This window comes from Sminthopsis crassicaudata, chromosome 6, assembly GCF_048593235.1.
Source record: "Sminthopsis crassicaudata isolate SCR6 chromosome 6, ASM4859323v1, whole genome shotgun sequence".
NCBI classification, from domain to species: Eukaryota; Metazoa; Chordata; class Mammalia; order Dasyuromorphia; family Dasyuridae; genus Sminthopsis; species Sminthopsis crassicaudata.
Genome location: NC_133622.1, coordinates 117,118,554 through 117,139,995, shown reverse-complemented (window position 1 = coordinate 117,139,995; position 21,442 = coordinate 117,118,554). Strand labels below are relative to the sequence as shown.

The 21,442-nt window shown below is 32.4% G+C and overlaps 1 protein-coding gene across 1 annotated transcript in view; it reads left to right on the top strand.

The window, feature by feature from the left end:
- The window catches only part of ENPEP (glutamyl aminopeptidase), a 122,692-nt gene that overhangs the window by 75,925 nt on the left and 25,325 nt on the right, over positions 1–21,442 (top strand). The window contains exons 9-13 of the mRNA XM_074275568.1: positions 407–472; positions 592–743; positions 16,037–16,116; positions 20,561–20,688; positions 20,827–20,882. Coding sequence (XP_074131669.1) covers positions 407–472; positions 592–743; positions 16,037–16,116; positions 20,561–20,688; positions 20,827–20,882 — 482 coding nt within the window. The remainder of the gene's footprint in view (positions 1–406; positions 473–591; positions 744–16,036; positions 16,117–20,560; positions 20,689–20,826; positions 20,883–21,442) is intronic.

Sequence of the window (21,442 nt, the reverse complement as noted above, 5' to 3'; positions counted from 1 at the left end):
AGTTTGGTTAGTGTCCATTACTTCTATTTTATTTGTGCAAACTATAATCCTGTTTCACCTTGCCTGCCCTAGTATCTCAAACTGAAATCATATGGGTTAGTAAAGGAAGAGCGCTGAACGTGACTGAAATGAGTTAATGAGCTTGGATAGGAGAAAAATTGTATCTTTCATTTTGCAGACCTCTAATTGAAATTTATCCTTTCCTACAATTATTTAAAAATATGATTCTGAGAATCATTAAATGCTTTGCTGAAGGGGTCCATGAACAAAAATTCATGGCCACTCTAGAGCTATGATCTAAAAACCTTTAAGGTTCTCTGCTCTAAACCTTTGCTTCTACATAGGATTACCTAGAGAAGAGCAAAGTTGAATGCTTTGTTTAATAATTCTTCTCTTTTATACACAGAAATACTTGAACAAATATAAGTTTGGAAATGCAAAAACAGATGATTTTTGGAAGGCGCTGGAAGAGGTATGAAAGAGAAAGACTTATCCAATTATTAATTACTTTTACTTAGCATTTCTTTGGCACTTAATATTTGTAACAAAGAATTCAATTTTTTTGGTTTAATCCCTACTTTTCATCCTTAGGCAAGTAATAAACCAGTGAAAGAAGTAATGGACACATGGACTAGGCAGATGGGTTATCCTGTTTTGAATGTAATAAATAATCATATTCTAGAACAGAAACGTTTCCTGTTGGACCCCAAAGCAAATCCTTTGCAGCCACCTTCTACTCTTGGGTAAGCATGATCATGTATGACTACAGTTAATTGGGTAATATTGAGTTGACTCAAGAAAGTCATCTCTGGCTGTGCCATCCTATGGCAACCAGACCACAAATCAGTGGTGAGTCGATGCTTATTGTGGACCTGTGTTTTATAGGTAATGACATAAAAGTCAGTGTTTTGTTTTGTTTTATTTTATGGAACATGATAATTTCAGAATGTGTTCTTTCAATTCAATAGAATTTCAATACTTTCTGTGTACTGAGCTCTGTGCTAGGCAATATAGTATTTCCTATGAGATTTATGAAAGCAAGATGTGTTTATTGAAAAATATCAAATTGACAATCTTTGAGTTAGAAAACAGTTGCAAGAACTTTTCCCATTGACTTCCATAGAAGTGAATTGGACAGCCTTTGGGGAGAGTTTATTAATGGATACAGCTAGGCGGTTCAGTGTCACGCCTGGTGTCAGGAAGACACCAAATCTGTGTTCAAATTGGACCTCAGAAAAGCAAACCATTTCAGGATCTGTGCAAAGAATACCCCATTGGGATCAGAAAGGTTCAGGTAAGACTAAACAACAAACTGTTACTTTGATAAATGGCCCCCTGGGAATCTCCCTATTCACTGATATATTTTATTAAAGAAGCCAGAGTAGGACTGTCTTGCAGATGGACCCTTTTGGGACTAACTCAACAACAACAAAAAAACAAAAACTATGCCCCAGCTAGCTGGGACTGAGCTCAGATCTATCACAATTATTTATTGTATAATCTTGTTACTGCTCACTTCATTCACCAGTTCTTGTAAGATTTTCCAGGCTTTTCGGAAATCAGCCCTATCATCATTTCTTGTAGAATAATAATCCAATCAATAATTCATCAAACTCATATACCATAACTTATTAGACATTCCCCTATTTAGGGGCGTCTACTAAATTTTCATTCCTTGCTAGTACAAAAAGATCTGTTACAGACTGTTTGGCATAAATTGGTCATTTTCTCTCGTTTGTGATCTCTGTGGGCTACAGATCCAGTAGTGACACTGCTGGATTAAACGGTATGCACAGTTTTATAGACCTTTGGATGTGGTTTCAAATTGCTCTCCAGAATGGCTGGATCATTTCACAGCTTCACTAACAATTTTGCTCTTTAAACATTGGTTCGGGAGACCAGAAGCAATAAGGAATGGTGTTGAATGAACTGTGCTTTAATATTAAAACTGAAGATATTTTTAGCTCCAAAATATTTCTCTAAAAAGTCCACATGAATTCTAATTGCATCTAGGAAAAATAAGAAGTTGACAAAGAGTTTTCATTTCTTTGATATTTGCTTGCTCTCCTGAACAGTCAACAAGCTAAGTAGGACCATAGATTCAGAACAGGAAAAGATCGCAGAATGTATCCAGTCTAATCTCTTTATTTTAATACATGAGGAAACTGAGGTCAGTTTAAGTTACCTAGCCCACATTCATATAGAAAGTGACAAAGTCTCATTTTGACCTTAGGTCCTCCAGATCCAGAACTTCTCGTGAGATGTTTAAAGAAAGTGTCTGGGTTCCTCAGGAAAGTTGACAAAATAAATTAAAGTCCTATCAAAATAAACACATTAGCATTACCAAAAAGTCTTTGGATTTCTAAAATTTCATAAATCCTGTTGGGATAGTAAGAGTGTGAAAGGGAGCTGAAACCCAGCAATTTCACAATATAATATAATTCCAGTGAAATACATAGATTAGTTTTCCCATTCAGATAAAAATAAAAGGGAAAACCAAAATAATTAGGTTACAATAAATAGAATTATGTGAGCTTCTTTTCTAAAATAGGAAATAGTTTTGGTGATGTTACTTTCTGTCAAACTTTCTGGATTTAACATTTGCTAGGCTTTGGCTTCCTCCATTTTCAAGATCAGCACAAAGTATTTGGGTAACAAACTTAGGTGTATGATGACTGCTTACTCATGTCCATTCATCTCATATTTTTCATGGATTATTATTTTACTCTAACAGTCAACTGGAACATAAATAATTCCAAGGGAATTTGAATACATAAAGTCCTAGAAAATAATTTCACTTGAAAAAGATTTACTTGAATAGGGGCATACGTGTTGAGTTCCTTTCCCCAAAGAATTAAAAGTTTCTTTATGGGGATTATTAAGATGCCTTACGTGGGAGAAGGAGAATAAAAGTATAGGCATCCTATTTCTAGCTCTCAATTGATTGTTCAAGAAAGTAGATCACACAAGCAATATAGAACTCAATTTGAAACCATAATTACTAGCAAGATTCACTGCTATGTGGTTTCAAGATGGCAAGAAAAACAAATATACAATTATGAAATCTATTCTTCCTAGAGGCACCTAATAAGTATCTTTCTATGGAATTTTAATAACTAGATATTGGCTCTTTGAGGGCACTGTTTTATTTGCACTTACAGTTGCCAGCATATAGTAGGCACTTCATAAAAACTTGTCTACAGTGTTCTTCTTAGTGATAATGAAGTGGCAGCCTAGCCCACATCTCAAATAATGTAAAGTTGTTTGGAGTCTTGAACAGAAAGCTAGACTGAAAGCCAGAATGACCTAGATTCAAGTTTTCTGACACCTATAAGCTGTGTGGTAATAGACAAGTCACATAAACTGCCTGAGCTTTAGGTTCCTCATTTGTAAAATGATGAGGTTAGACAGTAATGACCAAGGATTCCCCATTTGGCTCTAAATCTATGATTGTCCAATGCAGGAAAATCTCATAGTAACGACTTGCTGAAGTCTAACTGACAGTATTATTTTAATTTTAGAAAATTGGCAGTTCATTCTAATATAATGAAGGGAACATATAACTCAGGGTTTACTAATGTATAATTATGCCTAATCTTGGTTTTTTTTCCCTTTTGGAAAAAAGCAGGTGTGGCAGGAAAGTTAATTTTTTTTTTTCCTTCTGATTATATATATGCTATAATATAAACATGGGTCTGACTTACTTTTAAGTGACAATTCAACTTTCTATTCATGTATCTATCAACAGTAAAACAGCATAACTATGTCAATGATTTATTTGATTCCCTTGTCAACATTTGTAATTCCTGTTTCATGCTCACAAAAATTAGCTTGTCCATATTATAGATTGCCAGAGTACTTTGTATAGTTAGTACCTAACGTTGATTTTTTTCCCCTCATAAACATCATCATAGGACTAGTTCCTTGTTATTTTTCATTGCTTCCATGTCATTAATGTTAAACCTTTTCCTAATATAGATGCAATGAAGAAATCATATAATCTTTTAGCCAGCATGATTCTTCTAAAAATATAAAACCTGGAAAGGACTTTTCATAATAAATAACAAATAACAACACCACTAATAACAATAATGAGGATGCCGATGATAGTTTTTTCATTACTATTTCCAAAGGAATCTAATTGGTAGCTTCTATTGGATAATACTTTTTATAGCATTTATATAGTGCTTTAAGGTTTGAAAAGTACTTTATAAATATTATCTCATTTGCTCATTACAATAATCATAAAAAGTAAGTGCTACTATTATCCCCATTTTACCACTGAGAAAACTAAGGCAGACAGTGGCTAAGTGATTTGTCCAGGATCACACAGTTAGAAAATATCTGCGGCAGGATTAGAACTCTGATCATCCCAACTCCAGGTCTAGTGTTCTATATATTAGTCTATCCAATAGCATCTTTTGAGGTCATCTGTTTAAATCCCCTCATTTTGCAGGCGATGAAGCCAAGATTCAGAGAAGTTACATGAATTGATTTTTGTCCAAGATTATAGAGCCAATTAATACCCTAGTCTGCATTCTCAAGCTAGAGCACTTTGCAGTTTAATCACAGCTGCTCTCCTGTCGTCTGCCTTTCCCAAGTCCCAGAACTAGATCTGGAGATTGCATTCAGTTCTTTTGCTGTTCTCACCATTTGAATCTCTCTCAAGTATTCTTACACACAGATCACACACTTACACACACTCCATGGACTTCTATTTGGTTCTAAGTTTCTATACGACAATGAATTTTCATTATTCACTGAATTCATTATTTTATACCATCACATCTATAACTAATCTATCCTTCAAAGGACTCTCTAATCAATTTTTGTTTTATCAAGGTTTAGAATATGGAATCGTGTCAACATTTACATTTTTCTCTAACATCTGCTTTTAATTGCTAACATTCATACATTGTTTTTATTTTCTTTAGACTGTTTCAGGGGCATATGTCACTTCAATCAGCACTTATCAGCAAAGTCAATACTTGTTATGCCTAGAAATCTGATGCGAACCATCACTACTATTTTCCAGCTTATTTTTTTCACTGGAAAATACATTGGCATTGGTTTCCAACCAAAATCAGTGAGCTCACACATAATCTAGAGAGTTAAGCTTTTCTGCACATCCATTTTCCCCCATTCAGAAGGTCAACTATAGATTTTCAACAAAGAATTCTTTCTTTTCCTAATTTCATCAAATACATTAGAGCAATCTGTGCTTGACTATCTTATGATATATACTTCACCATGATAAAAAGTCCTATTGCTATCTTTGTCATTCAGTTCCAGAATGATTTTTGACTTAATATACATTACTGGGTTGTGAATGAGGATGTTATATGTGGAAAGTATCTCAGAGATTATCTTTTTGTAAAAAGAGAAAGTAAAGTCCTACGCTTATCCTAATAACTTTAAATTTATTATTTATCTTATTTGATGAAAATATGCGACATTTGAATGGGTAAATTATTCCCATTGAATATAAATTCCTTAAGAGCAGTGATTTTTTTTTTTTTTTTTTAAATTGTCTTTATCCTCAAAGTTTAGCACAGTGCCTGGAGCTGAGTAAGTGCTTAATAAGTATTTGTTGATTGATTGAATGACATTAAAACTTCCACTAAAATGATATCCTAATACTTTGTGACATGGAGGTGATCCTATATTCTTAAAGATCATGCCTATGAAATGGAAATTCTAGGTGGCACTACCAAATTGAAAAGGCTTTGAGCATCTTGTGATAGATTTAATGAATGTCTATTGTCTGGGGACCATCCCAGGAAGTTCAAAGAGCCCACACACATACACACACATTTTAGGCATGGGGAGATGAATTTATCAAGCACGGCAATTTCCAAAGACCATCTACTAAGCTGTATAATTGCAAATTTCACCTTAGATACCATATAGGGAAACTACAAGTTACAGATCCTCTAAACCAGTAAAATGTAACATGAAAAGATCTTAACTTTCATTGTATCACTAAAGTGCTGTAACAAAAAAACAAAAATACTATTATTAAAAATAATTTTTTTCCAAATTTAATACTCTTTTAGATATCAGTGAAATTTTTGAACATTCATAATAAATAATCAACCATACTGATGAACAAAGTGTCTGTGTTGACACTTTAAGCCTTGAACAAATAGCTTACTTAACTGATAGCTTTTGCCTTCTTCAGAAGTTGCTAATATATTAACAGATGGTGGAAGTTGGAGAAATGATCAGCTATGTTCTAGTTTTGGAGAGCTAGGTGGTGCAATAGTTAGATTGCTGAGCCTGGAATTAGGAAGACTTATCTTCCTGAGACAAAATCGGCCTTGGACACTCACTAGCTGTATAACCCTGGGGAAATCATTTAGCCCTGTTTGTCTCAGGTGAGCTAGAGAAGGAAATGGAAAATAACTCTGATTTCTCTTCTGTTCCCCATTGGGTCATTTTCATATATTTTCAATCAATGTCTGCTTAATTAATTGCTATCACTAATATTAGCAAAGAATTAACAAAGAAACATAGATGACACAAACATTGGTAACAATATTTTCAATCAATGTCTGCTTATTTAATTGCCATCACTAATATTAGCAAAGAATTAACAAAGAAACATAGATGAAACAAACATTGGTAATATCTGAAGTGGAAAGGAAAAGTTAATTCATTAGTTCATAATTTTTAATATGCAGTTTTGAGTTCCAACTTGTAATTTGATTGGCAAGGAACCCCAGATGAGGAAACTCCCTTTACCATATACTCTGCAACACAGAGCTGGAAAGTATCTTGGAGGTTTTTCTAAGTCCCTGCTAAAATTTTACCTTATAGAAAGCCTTTCTCAAATCCTCTTAAATCCAGTTCCTACCCTCTGTTCATTATTTCCTGTTTTTCCTGGACATAGCTTGTTTGGTATTGTTTGTACCTTATTTTCACTGTTAGTTATATTATGAACTCCTTGAGATCAGGGCCTATTTTTTTACCTCTCTTAACCCCAATACTTAGGACTGTGTCTGTACATAGTAGCTATTTAATAAATTCTTGTTGATTGATTGACCATCAAATCTAATCACCATATTTTATCAATGAAGGAATTCAGGCTAAGAGATTTTTCTAGAGTCACCCAGCTAGTAGATATCTCAGGCAAAATTTGAATTCACTCACCCACTGGGCCACATAGCTGACTCTTATTATTATTATTATTATTTTATTTTTTTTTTTTATTTTTTTATTTTTTTATTTTTTTTTTATTATATATATATATATATTTTATAATATTATCCCTTGTATTCATTTTTCCAATTTACCCCCCCTCCCTCTATTCCCTCCCCCCGACGACAGGCAATACCATACATTATACATGTGTTACAATATAGTCTAGGTACAATACATGTGTGCGAATATCACTTTCTTGTTGCACAAAAAACATTAGAATCCGAAGGTACATGCAACCTGGGCAGACAGATATTAGTGCTAACAATTTTCATTCCCCTCCCAGTGTTTCTTCTCTGGGTGCAGCTACCTCTGTCCATCATTGATCAACTGGAAGTGAGTTGGATCTTCTTTATGTTGAAGATTTCCACTTCCATCAGAATACATCCTCATACAGCGTTGTTGTTGAAGTGTACAGTGATCTTCTGGTTCTGCTCATTTCACTCAGCATCAGTTGATTTAAGTCTCTCTAGGCCTCTCTATATTCCTCCTGCTGGTCATTTCTTACCGAGCAATAATATTCCATAACCTTCATATACCACAATTTACCCAACCATTCTCCAACTGATGGACATCCATTCATCCTCCAGTTTCTAGCTACAACAAAAAGGGCTGCCACAAACATTTTGGCACATATATGTCTCTTTCCGCTCTTTAGTATTTCTTTGGGATATAAGCCCAGTAGTAGCGCTGCTGGGTCAAAGGGTATGCACAGTTTGATAACTTTTTGGGCATAATTCCAGATTGCTCTCCAGAATGGCTGGATTCTTTCACAACTCCACCAGCAATGTATTAGTGTCCCAGTTTTCCCACATCCCCTCCAACATTTGTCATTATTTGTTCCTGTCATCTTAGCCAATCTGACAGGTGTGTAGTGGTATCTCAGAGTGGTCTTAATTTGCATTTCTCTGATCAGTAGTGATTTGGAACACTCTTTCATGTGAGTGGATATAGTTTCAATTTCTTCCTCTGAGAATTGTCTGTTCATATCCTTTGACCATTTATCAATTGGAGAATGGTTCGGTTTCTTATAAATTTGGGTCAGTTCTCTATATATTTTGGAAATGAGACCTTTGTCAGAACCTTTGTTTTTAAAAATATTTTCCCAATTTGTTACTTCCCTTCTAATCTTGTTTGCATTAGTATTATTTGTACAGAAACTTTTTAGTTTGATGTAATCAAAATCTTCTATTTTGTGATCAATAATGATCTCTAGTTCTCCTCTGGTCATAAATTCCTTCCTCCTCCACAAGTCTGAGAGGTAGATTATCCTCTGTTCCTCTAATCTATTTATTATCTCCCTCTTTATGCCTAAATCATGGACCCATTTTGATCTTATCTTGGTATATGGTGTTAAGTGTGGATCCATATCTAATTTCTGCCATACTAATTTCCAGTTTTCCCAACAGTTTTTTCCGAATAATGAATTTTTATCCCTAATGTTGGAATCTTTGGGTTTGTCAAAGATTAGATTGCTATAGATGTATCCTTTTTTGTCCTTTGTATCTAATCTGTTCCACTGATCTACCGGTCTATTTCGTAGCCAATACCAAATGGTTTTGGTGACTGCTGCTATATAATATAGCTTTAGATCAGGTACACTTAGACCACCTTCCTCTGAGTTTTTTTTCATTAGTTCCCTTGCAATTCTTGACCTTTTATTCTTCCATATGAATTTTGTTGTTATTTTTTCTAGGTCATTAAAATAGTTTCTTGGGAGTCTGATTGGTATAGCACTAAATAAATAGATTAGTTTGGGGAGTATTGTCATCTTTATTATATTCGCTCGGCCTATCCAAGAGCACTGAATGTCTTTCCAATTATTTAAATCTGACTTTATTTTTGTGGCAAGTGTTTTGTAATTTTTCTCATATAATTCCTGACTTTTCTTTGGTAGATGGATTCCCAAATATTTTATACTCTCAACATTTGTTTGGAATGGAATTTCTCTTTGTATCTCTTGCTGTTGCATTTTGTTAGTGATATATAAAAATGCCGAGGATTTATGTGGATTTATTTTGTATCCTGCCACTTTGCTGAAATTTTGAATTATTTCTAGTAGCTTTTTAGCAGAGTCTTTGGGGTTCTCTAAGTATACCATCATGTCATCTGCAAAAAGTGATAGTTTGATTTCCTCATTTCCTACTCTAATTCCTTGAATCTCTTTCTCGGCTCTTATTGCCGAGGCTAGCGTTTCTAGTACTATATTGAATAGTAATGGTGATAGTGGGCAACCTTGTTTCACTCCTGATCTTACTGGGAAAGGTTGCAGTTTATTTCTATTGCATATTATGCTTACTGACGGTCTTAAATATATACTCCTGATTATTCTAAGGAATAATCCATTTATTCCTATACTCTCAAGAGTTTTTAGTAGGAATGGATGTTGGATTTTGTCAAATGCTTTTTCTGCATCTATTGAGATGATCATATGGTTCTTATTAATTTGATTATTAATATGGTCAATTATATTAATAGTTTTCCTAATATTAAACCAGCCCTGCATTCCTGGAATAAATCCTACTTGATCATAGTGTATTATCTTGGAGATGATTTTCTGAAGTCTTTTTGCTAATATCTTATTTAAGATTTTAGCATCAATATTCATTAAGGAGATTGGTCTATAATTTTCTTTCTCAGTTTTCGATCTACCAGGTTTAGGTATCAGTACCATGTCTGTGTCATAAAAGGAGTTTGGTAGGACTCCTTCATCCCCTATTTTTTCAAATAATTTATATAACATTGGGGCTAATTGTTCTTTAAATGTTTGGTAGAATTCACATGTGAATCCATCTGGCCCTGGGGATTTTTTCCTGGGGAGTTGATTAATAGCTTGTTCTATTTCTTTTTCTGAAATGGGACTATTTAAGCAATTTATCTCCTCCTCTGTTAATCTAGGGAGCCTATATTTTTGGAGAAAGTCATCCATTTCACTTAAGTTATCAAATTTATTGGCATAAAGTTGGGCAAAGTAACTCCTTATTATTTCTCTAATTTCCTCTTCATTGGTGGAAAGATCCCCCTTTTCATTTGTAAGACTATCAATTTGATTTTCCTCTTTCTTTTTTTTGATCAAATTTACCAAAGGTTTATCTATTTTATTGGCTTTTTCATAAAACCAACTCTTGGTTTTATTTATTAATTCAATAGTTTTTTTACTTTCAATTTTATTGATTTCTCCTTTTAATTTTTGTATTTCGAGTTTAATTTTTGGTTGGGGGTATTATTATTATTTTTAAAGACAGTTACTTAAAACCATGAGATTAAGTTAGCATGAGTACTATGGAAAAAGCTGGTCTTAGAGTTAGGAATACCTCAAGTCAAATCTACTCTCTGACATTTATGGGCTGTGGGACTTAGACAAATATCTTAACCTCTCAGTATTTCAAGCACCTCTCTAAGGTAATGACTTGATGAAGGAAATTTCAACTAGCAATTGCCTTTCTCAATGAAGTCGCAGGTCTTGTCTTGATCATATCTCAAAAACAGAATATATAAATAAAGTATATACATCTGTGTGTATGTAATTTAAATTTTTTTAATTTAATATTTTCTCCAGTTACATGTAAAACAATTGATTATTTATTAAAGCTTTTTATTTTCAAAACATATGCATGGATAATTTTTCAACATTAATCCTTGCAAAATCTTTTGTTATAATTTCCCCTTCTCGTCCCCTACCCCTCCCTTAGATGCAAGTATTTCAACATATATCAACATATATGGTAAAAATAAATGTTAAATCCAATATATGCATATGTATTAATACAATTATCTTGTTGCACAAGAAAAATCTAATCAAAAAGGAATAAAATGAGAAAGAAAACAAAATTTAAGCAAACCACAACAAAAAGAGTTAAAATGCTAAGTTGTGATCTACTCTCAGTTCCCACAGTCCTCTCTTTGGGTGTAGATCACAAGATCATTGGAAATGGCCTAAATCATCTCATTGTAAAACAATTTTTTTTTAACATTTATTTTTGAAACTTTGAATTCTAGATTCTCTCCTTTCCTCCTTTTCTTCTCTTCCATTGAGAAGTTTTACAATACGACTTTCATGGAAATGTTTTGTATAAGAAAACATAGATCTCTTTCTTGCCCTTCCCTCAAAAACCACCCTCAAGGAAAAAAAGATTTTCAAAAGTATGCTTCAATCTATATTCAGATACAATTAATTCTTTCTCTGGATATGGATAGCATTTTTCATCATAAGTTCTTTAGAGTAGCCTTGAATCATTGTATTACTGATCATCCTATAACATTATTATTTTATATACAGTGTATTTCACTTTGCATGAATTCATGGAGTACTTTTGAGATTTTTCTTAGAGCATCCTGCTCATCATTTCTTATAGAGCAATAGTATTCTATCATAATCACATACCACACAATTCAGTCATTCCCCAATTCATGGGTATCATCTCAATTTATAATTCTTGGCCCCAAGAAAACAACTATAAATATTTTTGTACATATAGGTTTTTACTTCTTAAAAAAAAAACAACAAAATAACTTTTGGGATATATAGCTAGTAATAGTATTGTTAGATCAAAGGATATGCATGATTTTTATAGCTCTTTTAGCATAATCCCAAATTGCTCTATAGGATAGTTGAATCAATTCATCAACAATACATTAATTTATAATACATTAATGCGTACATATGTTCATTGCACAGTTGGTATAAGAAAAACTTGTACCAAAAATCACAAATCGTTTCCTGTCTTGTGCTAGTCATTAAGCTCCCTAATTGATTTCTAGTGCCTTCTCTCTGAGAAGTGCTTTGGTACATAGCAGACAGTTAATAAATGTTTGTTGATTAATTAGTTTAGATTACTTCCCATTAATACTTTATATCTTGTATGTATGCAGCTGTGTGAATGTTATTTCCCCCATTAGAATGTAGTACCCAGAGGGTTCTGATTGTATTCTTGTCTTTCCTTGTAACCTCTCTACTTAGCAGGGTACCTGCCATATAGTAGATATTTGTGGATTGACTGATATATGCAATAAAAAAAAAAAAAATTAGCCCACCATCTGCTGGGCAATTTCTATTTTGTTTTTTTCTTATTTTGCATTTAAGTTTTAAATAAATGAAAAAAGTAGGGCCACCATGTATACTTTTCTAATAAGTGAGAAATAGTCTTCCATTTATTGTTCCCAGCTATTAATTAATTTCTTCAGTCCAAAATAATCTTGGATGACAGAGAATATGTTCAACCATAGGTCTAATTATTCTTCAAGAAGTACACATGAGGTGACAAGAGAACAATGCATCAATCACAATTATTTTTAATCCCCTTTTTAGAATGCCAAGGTTTTTTGCTGTGATTTTGAGAACCCTGGCTATTTTAGAAGTAATACAGTCAAATCATGTATGGGGCACTGGTGATAAAACAAGCTATGTGTCCTGTTTTTCTGTGAAAAATGATTATTTTTCTTTTTCACTAAGGCAATTGGGGTTAAGTAACTTTCCAGGGTCACACAACTAAGAAGTATTAATTAAGTGTCTGAGGTCAAATTTGAACTCAGGTCTTCCTGACTCCAGGGCTAGTGCTCTATCCACACCGCCACCTAGCTACCCCATGATTTTGCTTCTTGAAAGGGACCATGTGAATCCTTAGGGAAAACTTGTTCACCCATGAAGCTAGAGAAGCAGTGGTCCAAGTTTATGCTCCAGAATTTTGTCCCTTCTCCTCAATGAAAGATAATTATCTCAAAAATGTGTTTGTGTTTCATCTAGGTAGTAGATTATACAACCACTGAAAGATCATTTGAAATTGCATTTTTAAAATTTTACATAATTTTTCTCTATGTTAACATTAGAAAGAAATCAAATGATTATATTTACATTATAGACTCAATTCTCATCTATCTTGTTGAGTTGTGAGGATCAAGTGAGAGAATATTTGTAAAGTAATTAGCATAGTGCTTAACATGTAATAATTAGTCATCATGTAAATATTTATTGCTTTTTCCTCAATCCATAGAACATTAATCTGAATACATATCAAAGGATACAATTTTTACTTTCTTCATTTGCTTTTATTTTATTTTATTTTATTTTTTATTTTTTATTTTATTATCCTTTTATTTTTTTTTTTTTTACAACATGGATAATATGGGATTTTTTGCATGATTTTATATGTATGATTTTACATTTCTTACCATCTTAATGTGGATAGGGCAAGGGCAAGGTGGGAGGGAAGGAGACAATTTGGAATAAAAACTTTTTAAAAAGTGAATGTTATTAATAAATTTATTTTAAGAAAAAATAAGAATAATTGCTAGATACAACTAATATAATTTTTATTTAAACTCTACCAAACAAATGAATAATTTTCTTTAATAATGACTATATAACAATAACCAAAACAATTTGAATAAGACATATCAAAGAATTGTTTACAAAAGTGGAGAGTTCTATGAGATCAATATAGGGTCTTTTCATTCATAAACTATAGAAACAATAAACTATATATAACTATAGAAAACCCATTATTAAAGACTTATTAATCAAGGCAGACTTGTCAAGGAAATAATAGAAACCATGCAGCATATCATTGAATATTGTAGAAACTCAGCACCTTCTGACTATCTAAAATTACACAATTAAGTGGCAAGTTAACATATCAGAGGATTGTTATTCTCTCTGATGTATGAAAAATCTCTATTACCCCAAATACAAACTTCAAAAGATCCTTGAGAATTCAACAACAAAAATTTATAGTAGAACTAAAACATTGTCACAGATAAAAATTAGTGTTCCTCATCACTGGGATAGAACATTGACCCTCTAAAATTTTAAAAATAAATGGATGGATGTTGCCAGACCAAACACATATAGCATTCAGACACGTGTAATAAAAAGTTTTGAAAATATAGAGAAATGATCAAAAACTTCAAAGGCACATGGAACCAGGAAAAAGTACATCTCATTCTCATTTTGATGAGATTTTCAGCGAATGTGAAAGATTCTGAACATGAACCTGTCAGTCCTTAATAACAGTCATTGAGTACACAAATTTTATCCATCTGCACAGTAGTTCACTGAGCACAATTCATAAAAGAACCATAACAGAGTTATGATTTGTCTAGGGAATATTTTCACCAGATTTTCATCAAATATAAAGATGGGAAGAATGAAATAAAATTACAATGACAATCAGACTAATGATGATAACTAAAATAAGGAATATTCAGAATTATCAAGTACTTTATATACATTGGGCTAATAAAAACTGCCCATAGACAAATCTATTGAAAATGTTTTCACAACTTTTTAAAGAAAGATCACATTCTAGCAGAAGGTAACAAAAAAATCATTGCCCTCTTAATTGTATAACTTTTCTAATGCTTTTTTTCTGCTAGCTAGGAAAGGATGAAAATTGCTCCTTTCTACTCTTTTAGAAAGTACATTACACACACACAAATAAACACACACACACACACACACACCAGAAAATAAAGCAAAATTTTGGTTAGATTTTGAATCAGTCTAAGAATCCTCTTTAAATGTCTATTTTTGACTCTGTAAAAATGCAGAGAATAAGGGAAATTGATAGCCCCAAATGGTAAATATCTAAAATAACCAATTTTTATTTTTTAATACCTTCTATAATGACTTCACTAATTCATTAGGCAACTAAGTGACAGTTGATAAGATCTTGGGGCCTAGAATCAGGAAGTTCTGAATACCCAGATATTCAATTACTAGTTAGATCAAATAAGGTAATTTTTATAAAATAAAAATTTCATAATCAAGAGACAGGCAATACCATGGATTCAGGATCTCAGACCTTTTATTTTTATGTTTTCAATTATAAATAACTAACTTTGTCTAAACTAGACCAGCTGGGATGACTAGTTTCACTAAAAAACAAACAATTGCACAATTCCTGGTACATAATAATCACTTAATAAACATTTATTCTCTCATTTTCATTTAAAAAAAATATTTCTGTGCAATCCAAGCTTTACCTAACTTTAATCACATACTATAATTTAAAATATTTGTCTATTTAAAATTTTTTCTTTTCTAATTTTGATGAATTTAATATTCAACAAATATTTCAATATAAAAGAGATAAAAAAGATGTTTACATGTGAAAATATGACCTGATAGTATATAGTTTTAGCTTTTGGTGTGTGTATTATTTCTGTATATTAAGTTTAATAAGATAGCCACAAAATTGCTCAGTTTTTTCCTCCCTTTGAACCTTTTTTTCCCCCTTTTGTATATTTTTAATTGTTTTCTTGTTAGTCTTTTCTTTGCTTACATAAGCCTGTTAGACTCCTATATGGGAACCAAAGTTTTATCAAGCTGAGATTATGGAGTATGAAATTTTAGGCTTTAATTTTATTTTTTGTAGAATGTTTTTATTTCCTCATGGAATTCCATGAGGTCAATGAATAGATTTTTCTAAAGCATCTTGAAGTCTTTGAATGATATAATAACTTTTACAAATATATATCTGCATGTAAATATCTATTTCTTTTACCTAAAATTGTATCTTTCTTCCAAAAGTACAGAGTGTTTTATTCAAACCTTCCTAGCAATCTTTACTTTTGTTTTTTATTTCTGTGGCAAATGTTATTCTCATTCTAGATGGAGATATGAAACAATGAAATGATTTGTCCTCAATCAGGTCACATGCAACAAAACAGAATTGTAAAGAAAATTTTATATCCATGCTTATGTCTGTCTTTTCTAAAGATATGAACTACAAGGCAAGGAGGTTTTGAATGTGATTTTTAAAGTTTTTAATCTTAATTTCTAAAACTTTTTGATTCTTTGAAATGACAACTCAAGATTTCCCTTTTTTTCCATTTTTAGTTACAAATGGAATATTCCGGTTAAATGGTCTGAAGAAAATAACTATAATTTTACATTCTATAATATGTCAGAGAAAGGAGGTAAATATTATTTAATGATTTGATTGTATAAAAAGAGTGTGGATGTGTGAATTTTTGGTTGTATAAAAGTGGGAAGAGGGTGGATGAGTGAATTAATTATTTCTGGTTCTTTAAGCAAATATGTGTTAAGCTCCCTAAGGGATTTGTTGATTATTTTAAATATTTTCTTGAATAAAAGAAACCTTTCAACTTTGGACACTCCATTCTGATATGTACATGATATATGGTACATAATATATGGTTTATATTGTTAACCAAATGTGTGGTCCATAAAACAGTGAAACAATTAATCCAAAGCATTTTCTAAAGAACTTCCTTAGTTATCATTTTTGATAATTTTTATGTCACTTGATACCATTATTCTTGGTGGGTTTTTTGGTCACCAATATGAACAAAAAACATTGTATTTTTGCCTAAATTTATAATTTGCATCTAATATCTAGTTTTATAATTTATGTAACAGGAAGAAGTGAGTTCTACTATCTATGCTTAATATTTAAAACTATCATAAAATCATATAAACAAGATGAAATGTATAATACAAGGGCTATCTGTTAGTACTTGAAATTTTCATCTTTTGATCCAAAGTATAACTACGGAAAACTTGTAATGATCCACTTTGTTTTTCTTTCATCTTCATAGAAATATAGAAATTGTCCTATTAGGTCAGATTCCTTCCTGGTCCATCCAGTCCAATGTTCTGTTGCCCTCATTATATCCAGATATGTGACACTTCAGAATGTGATTGTTCTCTCTAACATGAACTTTAAAGAATTAGATTTATACCAGTTTCCCTAAGTAGCCATTTGGTTTCTACCATTCATAAATTTATGGAAGTTCTTTGGAATCTCCTTGTATTTCATACTAGTATCATGCTTTGGAGTAAAGCATTTCATGAGAAGTAAAGTATTTCTTCTAAGTTCTATATGTAAAAATCATGTAATACTAGTCTTAGATGGTTGCCTGGGGACAATGAGAGGTTAAATCAGATAGTCACTAAGCCTTTATTAACTATCTCCTGTATGTCAGGCAATATTCTAAGATTTGAGATACAAATTAAAGTAAAAGAAAGTCCCTGTCTTCAAAGAGCTCACAGTTTAATGTGGGAGACAACTCTGTATAGGCACGTTGTATATAAGATAAATAGAAACTAATTAACAAAGAGAACTCACTAGAATTAAGAGAGCTTAAAAATACTTTCTGTACAAGGTAAGATTTTAGGTGGAGATTGAAGGAAGCCAGGGATTCAAGGAGACAGAGAATTTCTGGCATGGGATGGAGCCAGAGAAAATGACTGAAGTTGGCGAGTATCTTCTTCAATGAATAGCAAAGAGGCCAATGCTACTGGATCACATGGCATGATAGGGTTTTGGGATAGTGGTATGAAAGCCTAGAAAGGTAAAGATATGATTTAGGTTTTGAATAACTTTGACAGATAAATAAAGACACTTTTCTATACTTGTTCCTCTACACTTTTTCTCTGGTGATCTCATAAACTCCTAATTATCATGACTATACAGATGACTCCCTCATTAACATATCCCTATGCTCCAATTGCCAATTGTGGAAGGACACCATGACTCTATTGATTGTTTATTGGAAAGACAAATAATAAAGCTGAAGCATAACTACTTTGGCCATACAATGAGGAGGCAGGATTCATTGGAAAAAGACCTTGATGTTGGGAACAATTGAAAGGAAAAGGAAAAGAGGATGGCAGAAGAAGAGATGGGTAGTAGTAATGCTGTCACGGAAGTAACAAATATGAGCTTGAACAAACTTCAGGAGACAGTGAAGGATAGAAAGACCTGGCATGCTATGGTCCCTGGGGTCATGAAGAGTTGAACACAACTGAATAACAAAAAAAAAGTCCTATGGCCAAAAAGTAGGCTAGAATAGCTCACAAGAGTTGCTTGATAAGTTTTCAATGTAAGCATTTTCAACTTAGAAATGAGCAGATGCTACAATTAAAGGCTTGATTTATTATTTTGTTGACTTAAAAGAGTGATGGAGACAATGTTAATAATGGACATTTAAGTTAAAAGAGTTTTGTGAGAAAACTTTTCCCCCCTAGAGAGCCAATTATTCAATAGTTAGCAGAATTCCTACAATTCTTCCAGAACTTCTACTCATATTTGCAACCTGAAGGTCATCATCAAAAATTAACTCTCACTCATTTCTTCATATTTAATCAATTACCAAATCATAGTCCTTCCACCTCCTCAACATTCACTCCCTTCTCTCTACTCATACACAGCTCCCCTAGTCAGGGGTGAGCAATTATCAAATTTTCAATGTGAGAGTTAGATTTTGAAATCTATACAAATCAGGACGATTGTTTTTATTGCCTAAACTTTATAAAATAGGAGAAAATGTTAATAAGGCAGATCAAACTTTAAAATGTGTCATGCAAACATTTTTACGTGGTTGTTAACTATTTACCAGCACACTCCTGTCCCTGGCCCAGGCTATCTCACTAAGGTTATTGCAAAAGCCTCCTACTTGATCTCTACTATCTATCTCCCACATGATTGACAAATTGTTGTTCCTACAGTACATTTTTGACTATGTTATTCCCCTGCTCAAGAAACTATAATAATTACCCATTACCATTTAGGATAAAATATAAATCTCTTTGCTTGGTTGAAAGGGATTGAAAGCCCTTCATTTCTGATTCCATTTTATTTTTTTCTGACTAATTTCACATTCATTCTTCTTACATACTGACAATGAGTATACAATTGGACAGCAAGTCAGTCTACTTTCAGTATCATAATTTGAACCTGGCATCAGCAGGGTTATTTTTTTGCAAAACCTGTTTGGTAAAAGGAACCCATGTTATTTTTTCTGGGGAAAAAAAAAGTTGAACAATTATCAATAGTATCTGGCAGTTGCCTGATAATAATAGAATATAGTTTTATATACTCTATATTCAAGGTCCTCTATAATTACTGAAATAAGCCTTACTAAAGTTACTGTGATTTTTTTCACTTTATATATCAAATCAGGGAGTAGCTAAAATGTTACTACCTGCTTCTATTAACTTTCAGCATGATTGTCCATGGTAGAATGCTTTAAGTAGCTTACAGGAATCATGTCATGAAGGATAATATCCTTTCAGATAACTTAAGATGACCTTGAGTTCCTTCTTCCTCTTCTCCTAATTTTTTTTCTTCTTATAATAGAAAAATACATAATTTCAAGACTTGGAATCTTTCAAGATGACATCCCTCATTTTCAGATGTTGTTAGTTTTATTTTTGTTTCCTATTAACTCTAGGCATAGAATTAGTGAAATGTTCTATTGTCAAAAGGATCTAATTCCAAAGGTTCCCATTTTTCTGAAATATGTAAAGTTAACTGGGAACTACTTGAAAAGAATCCAATTTTTCCCTTGGAAAAGATGTTTCAAAGTGGAGAACAACATTTTCATAGGGGAAGGTACTTGTAAGCAAAAGAGCAGGTAGGTGATTTGTGAATAGTGTTAGAATCTTGTGGATAAAGTTCAAGTCCTGATTATGACTGATCAAGGCTTTTTCTTAACAATGTCAGATAATTACCATTTTCTTTTATTTAGGTCCAAATGTATTTCTACTATGTATACAGAGCAACTGTAACACTCAGGAATACACTTATTCTATATTACCAATTATTCTATATTACCAGTTAAAACCATTTTTAAGGAATATAATGGGACAAATAAGCATGGATATTTTGAAATCAGAATTATTGTAAATCTCAGTATGATTTCAGGTTTCCTTGATTAAATTTTAGATGTAATGCTGATTCTCAAAAGCTTATTCTCCTTAACAAAAACCCTTTCCCACCAATTTGAATATGGATTTTAGTAAATACAATGTTTTTAAATTTATGTCTACGCTCTGAGCCTATGAGGCTGTTACACTGAACACACACATACACACACACACAATTTGTCCATTTCATTATGACTAGAACTAAGTGGATTGCCCCCCCCCCCCCCGAAGGCACAAGTTCTACCATCCACCCTTTTAAAAAGTATTTCTACTATCAGGAAGCAAAAGCCATATATTACAGAGTACCTATGTACATTAGACATTTCTTTTTCAACTCACACCCTCAAATAACATTCTCTAGTTAGACAGTTAAGTAAGAATTAGGCTTTAGATCAAAATCAGAATTCACTCTTTGATCTAAAGTTAGTTTGCATTACAGACTTATTTTTTTTCCTCCTCTTTTCTTTCCTTCTGTTTCCTTCTCATCTTTCTCATATTCTCCCTATTCCTTCCTTCTTTCCGTCCTTCCTTCCATCTTTCCTTTTTTCCTTCCTTCCTGCCTTTTTCATTTTTTCTTTTCCTCTGCACTGGATCTAATTTCTAAGCATTTATAATATATAATTAATATGTTATATATATTATAATATATATGCAAACATTTTTCTCATTAATTTTTATTTATCACTCCAGGAATAACTTTGAACTCTAATGGAAAGGTTTTTCTGAAAATAAACCCAGATCATATTGGATTTTATCGTGTAAATTATAACGTGTCATCTTGGAACATGATAGCTATAAATCTTTCCAGCAACCACTTGGTGAGTTATTGAAATTGATGAATTCTTTTAGTTTTCTTTGATGAGAGTTTAAATACTTCCCCTCTCTCTCTCTTCGCCCCCCCTCCCCTTCCCCCCATCTAAGCTTATATTCCTTACTTTTTCTTCTTTCCCTTTCAGGCATTTTCTTCAGGTGATCGGGCAAGTTTTTTTGATGATGCCTTTGCTTTGTCAAGGTAGGTTTGTTTATTTGAAAAAAACAACAACAACAATTAGATGATTCAAGATATTTCATAATAATGTTTATTTTCCCAATAATTTCGATGAAAAGACATAAAAATATTTTAGTTACTCAATAAATTCTATGTATTTTAGCTTAAATCAACCAAATATATGATCATAATTTATTATTTCCCCCCCAAACTTCAAATTCTTTGTCTTCTTTAAGTTTATATGATTATAATAGTCTGTAGTAGTATAGATTCACTTCAAATAATTTAGAGCTGGAGGAGACCTTCAAGGTCATCTCATCCAATTCTTTATTACCATAGATAAAAAAGGTTTCATGTGTGGTCTATCCAATGAATCCACATTATAATGAAGCAGATATGTCAATGTAATTAAGCAAGTTTGTTATCGTGGGGCCAAAAAACTAGAAGGAAGTATAAACCCTGGCCTCTTATCTAGGTGATTGAAAAATACCTCATAAATGCCTAGATTTTGCTTATTACTCCATTGTGGTCTTACACTAGCAGCACTAAGTTTCCAGTGCTTCAGGTAATCACTATATACTCAC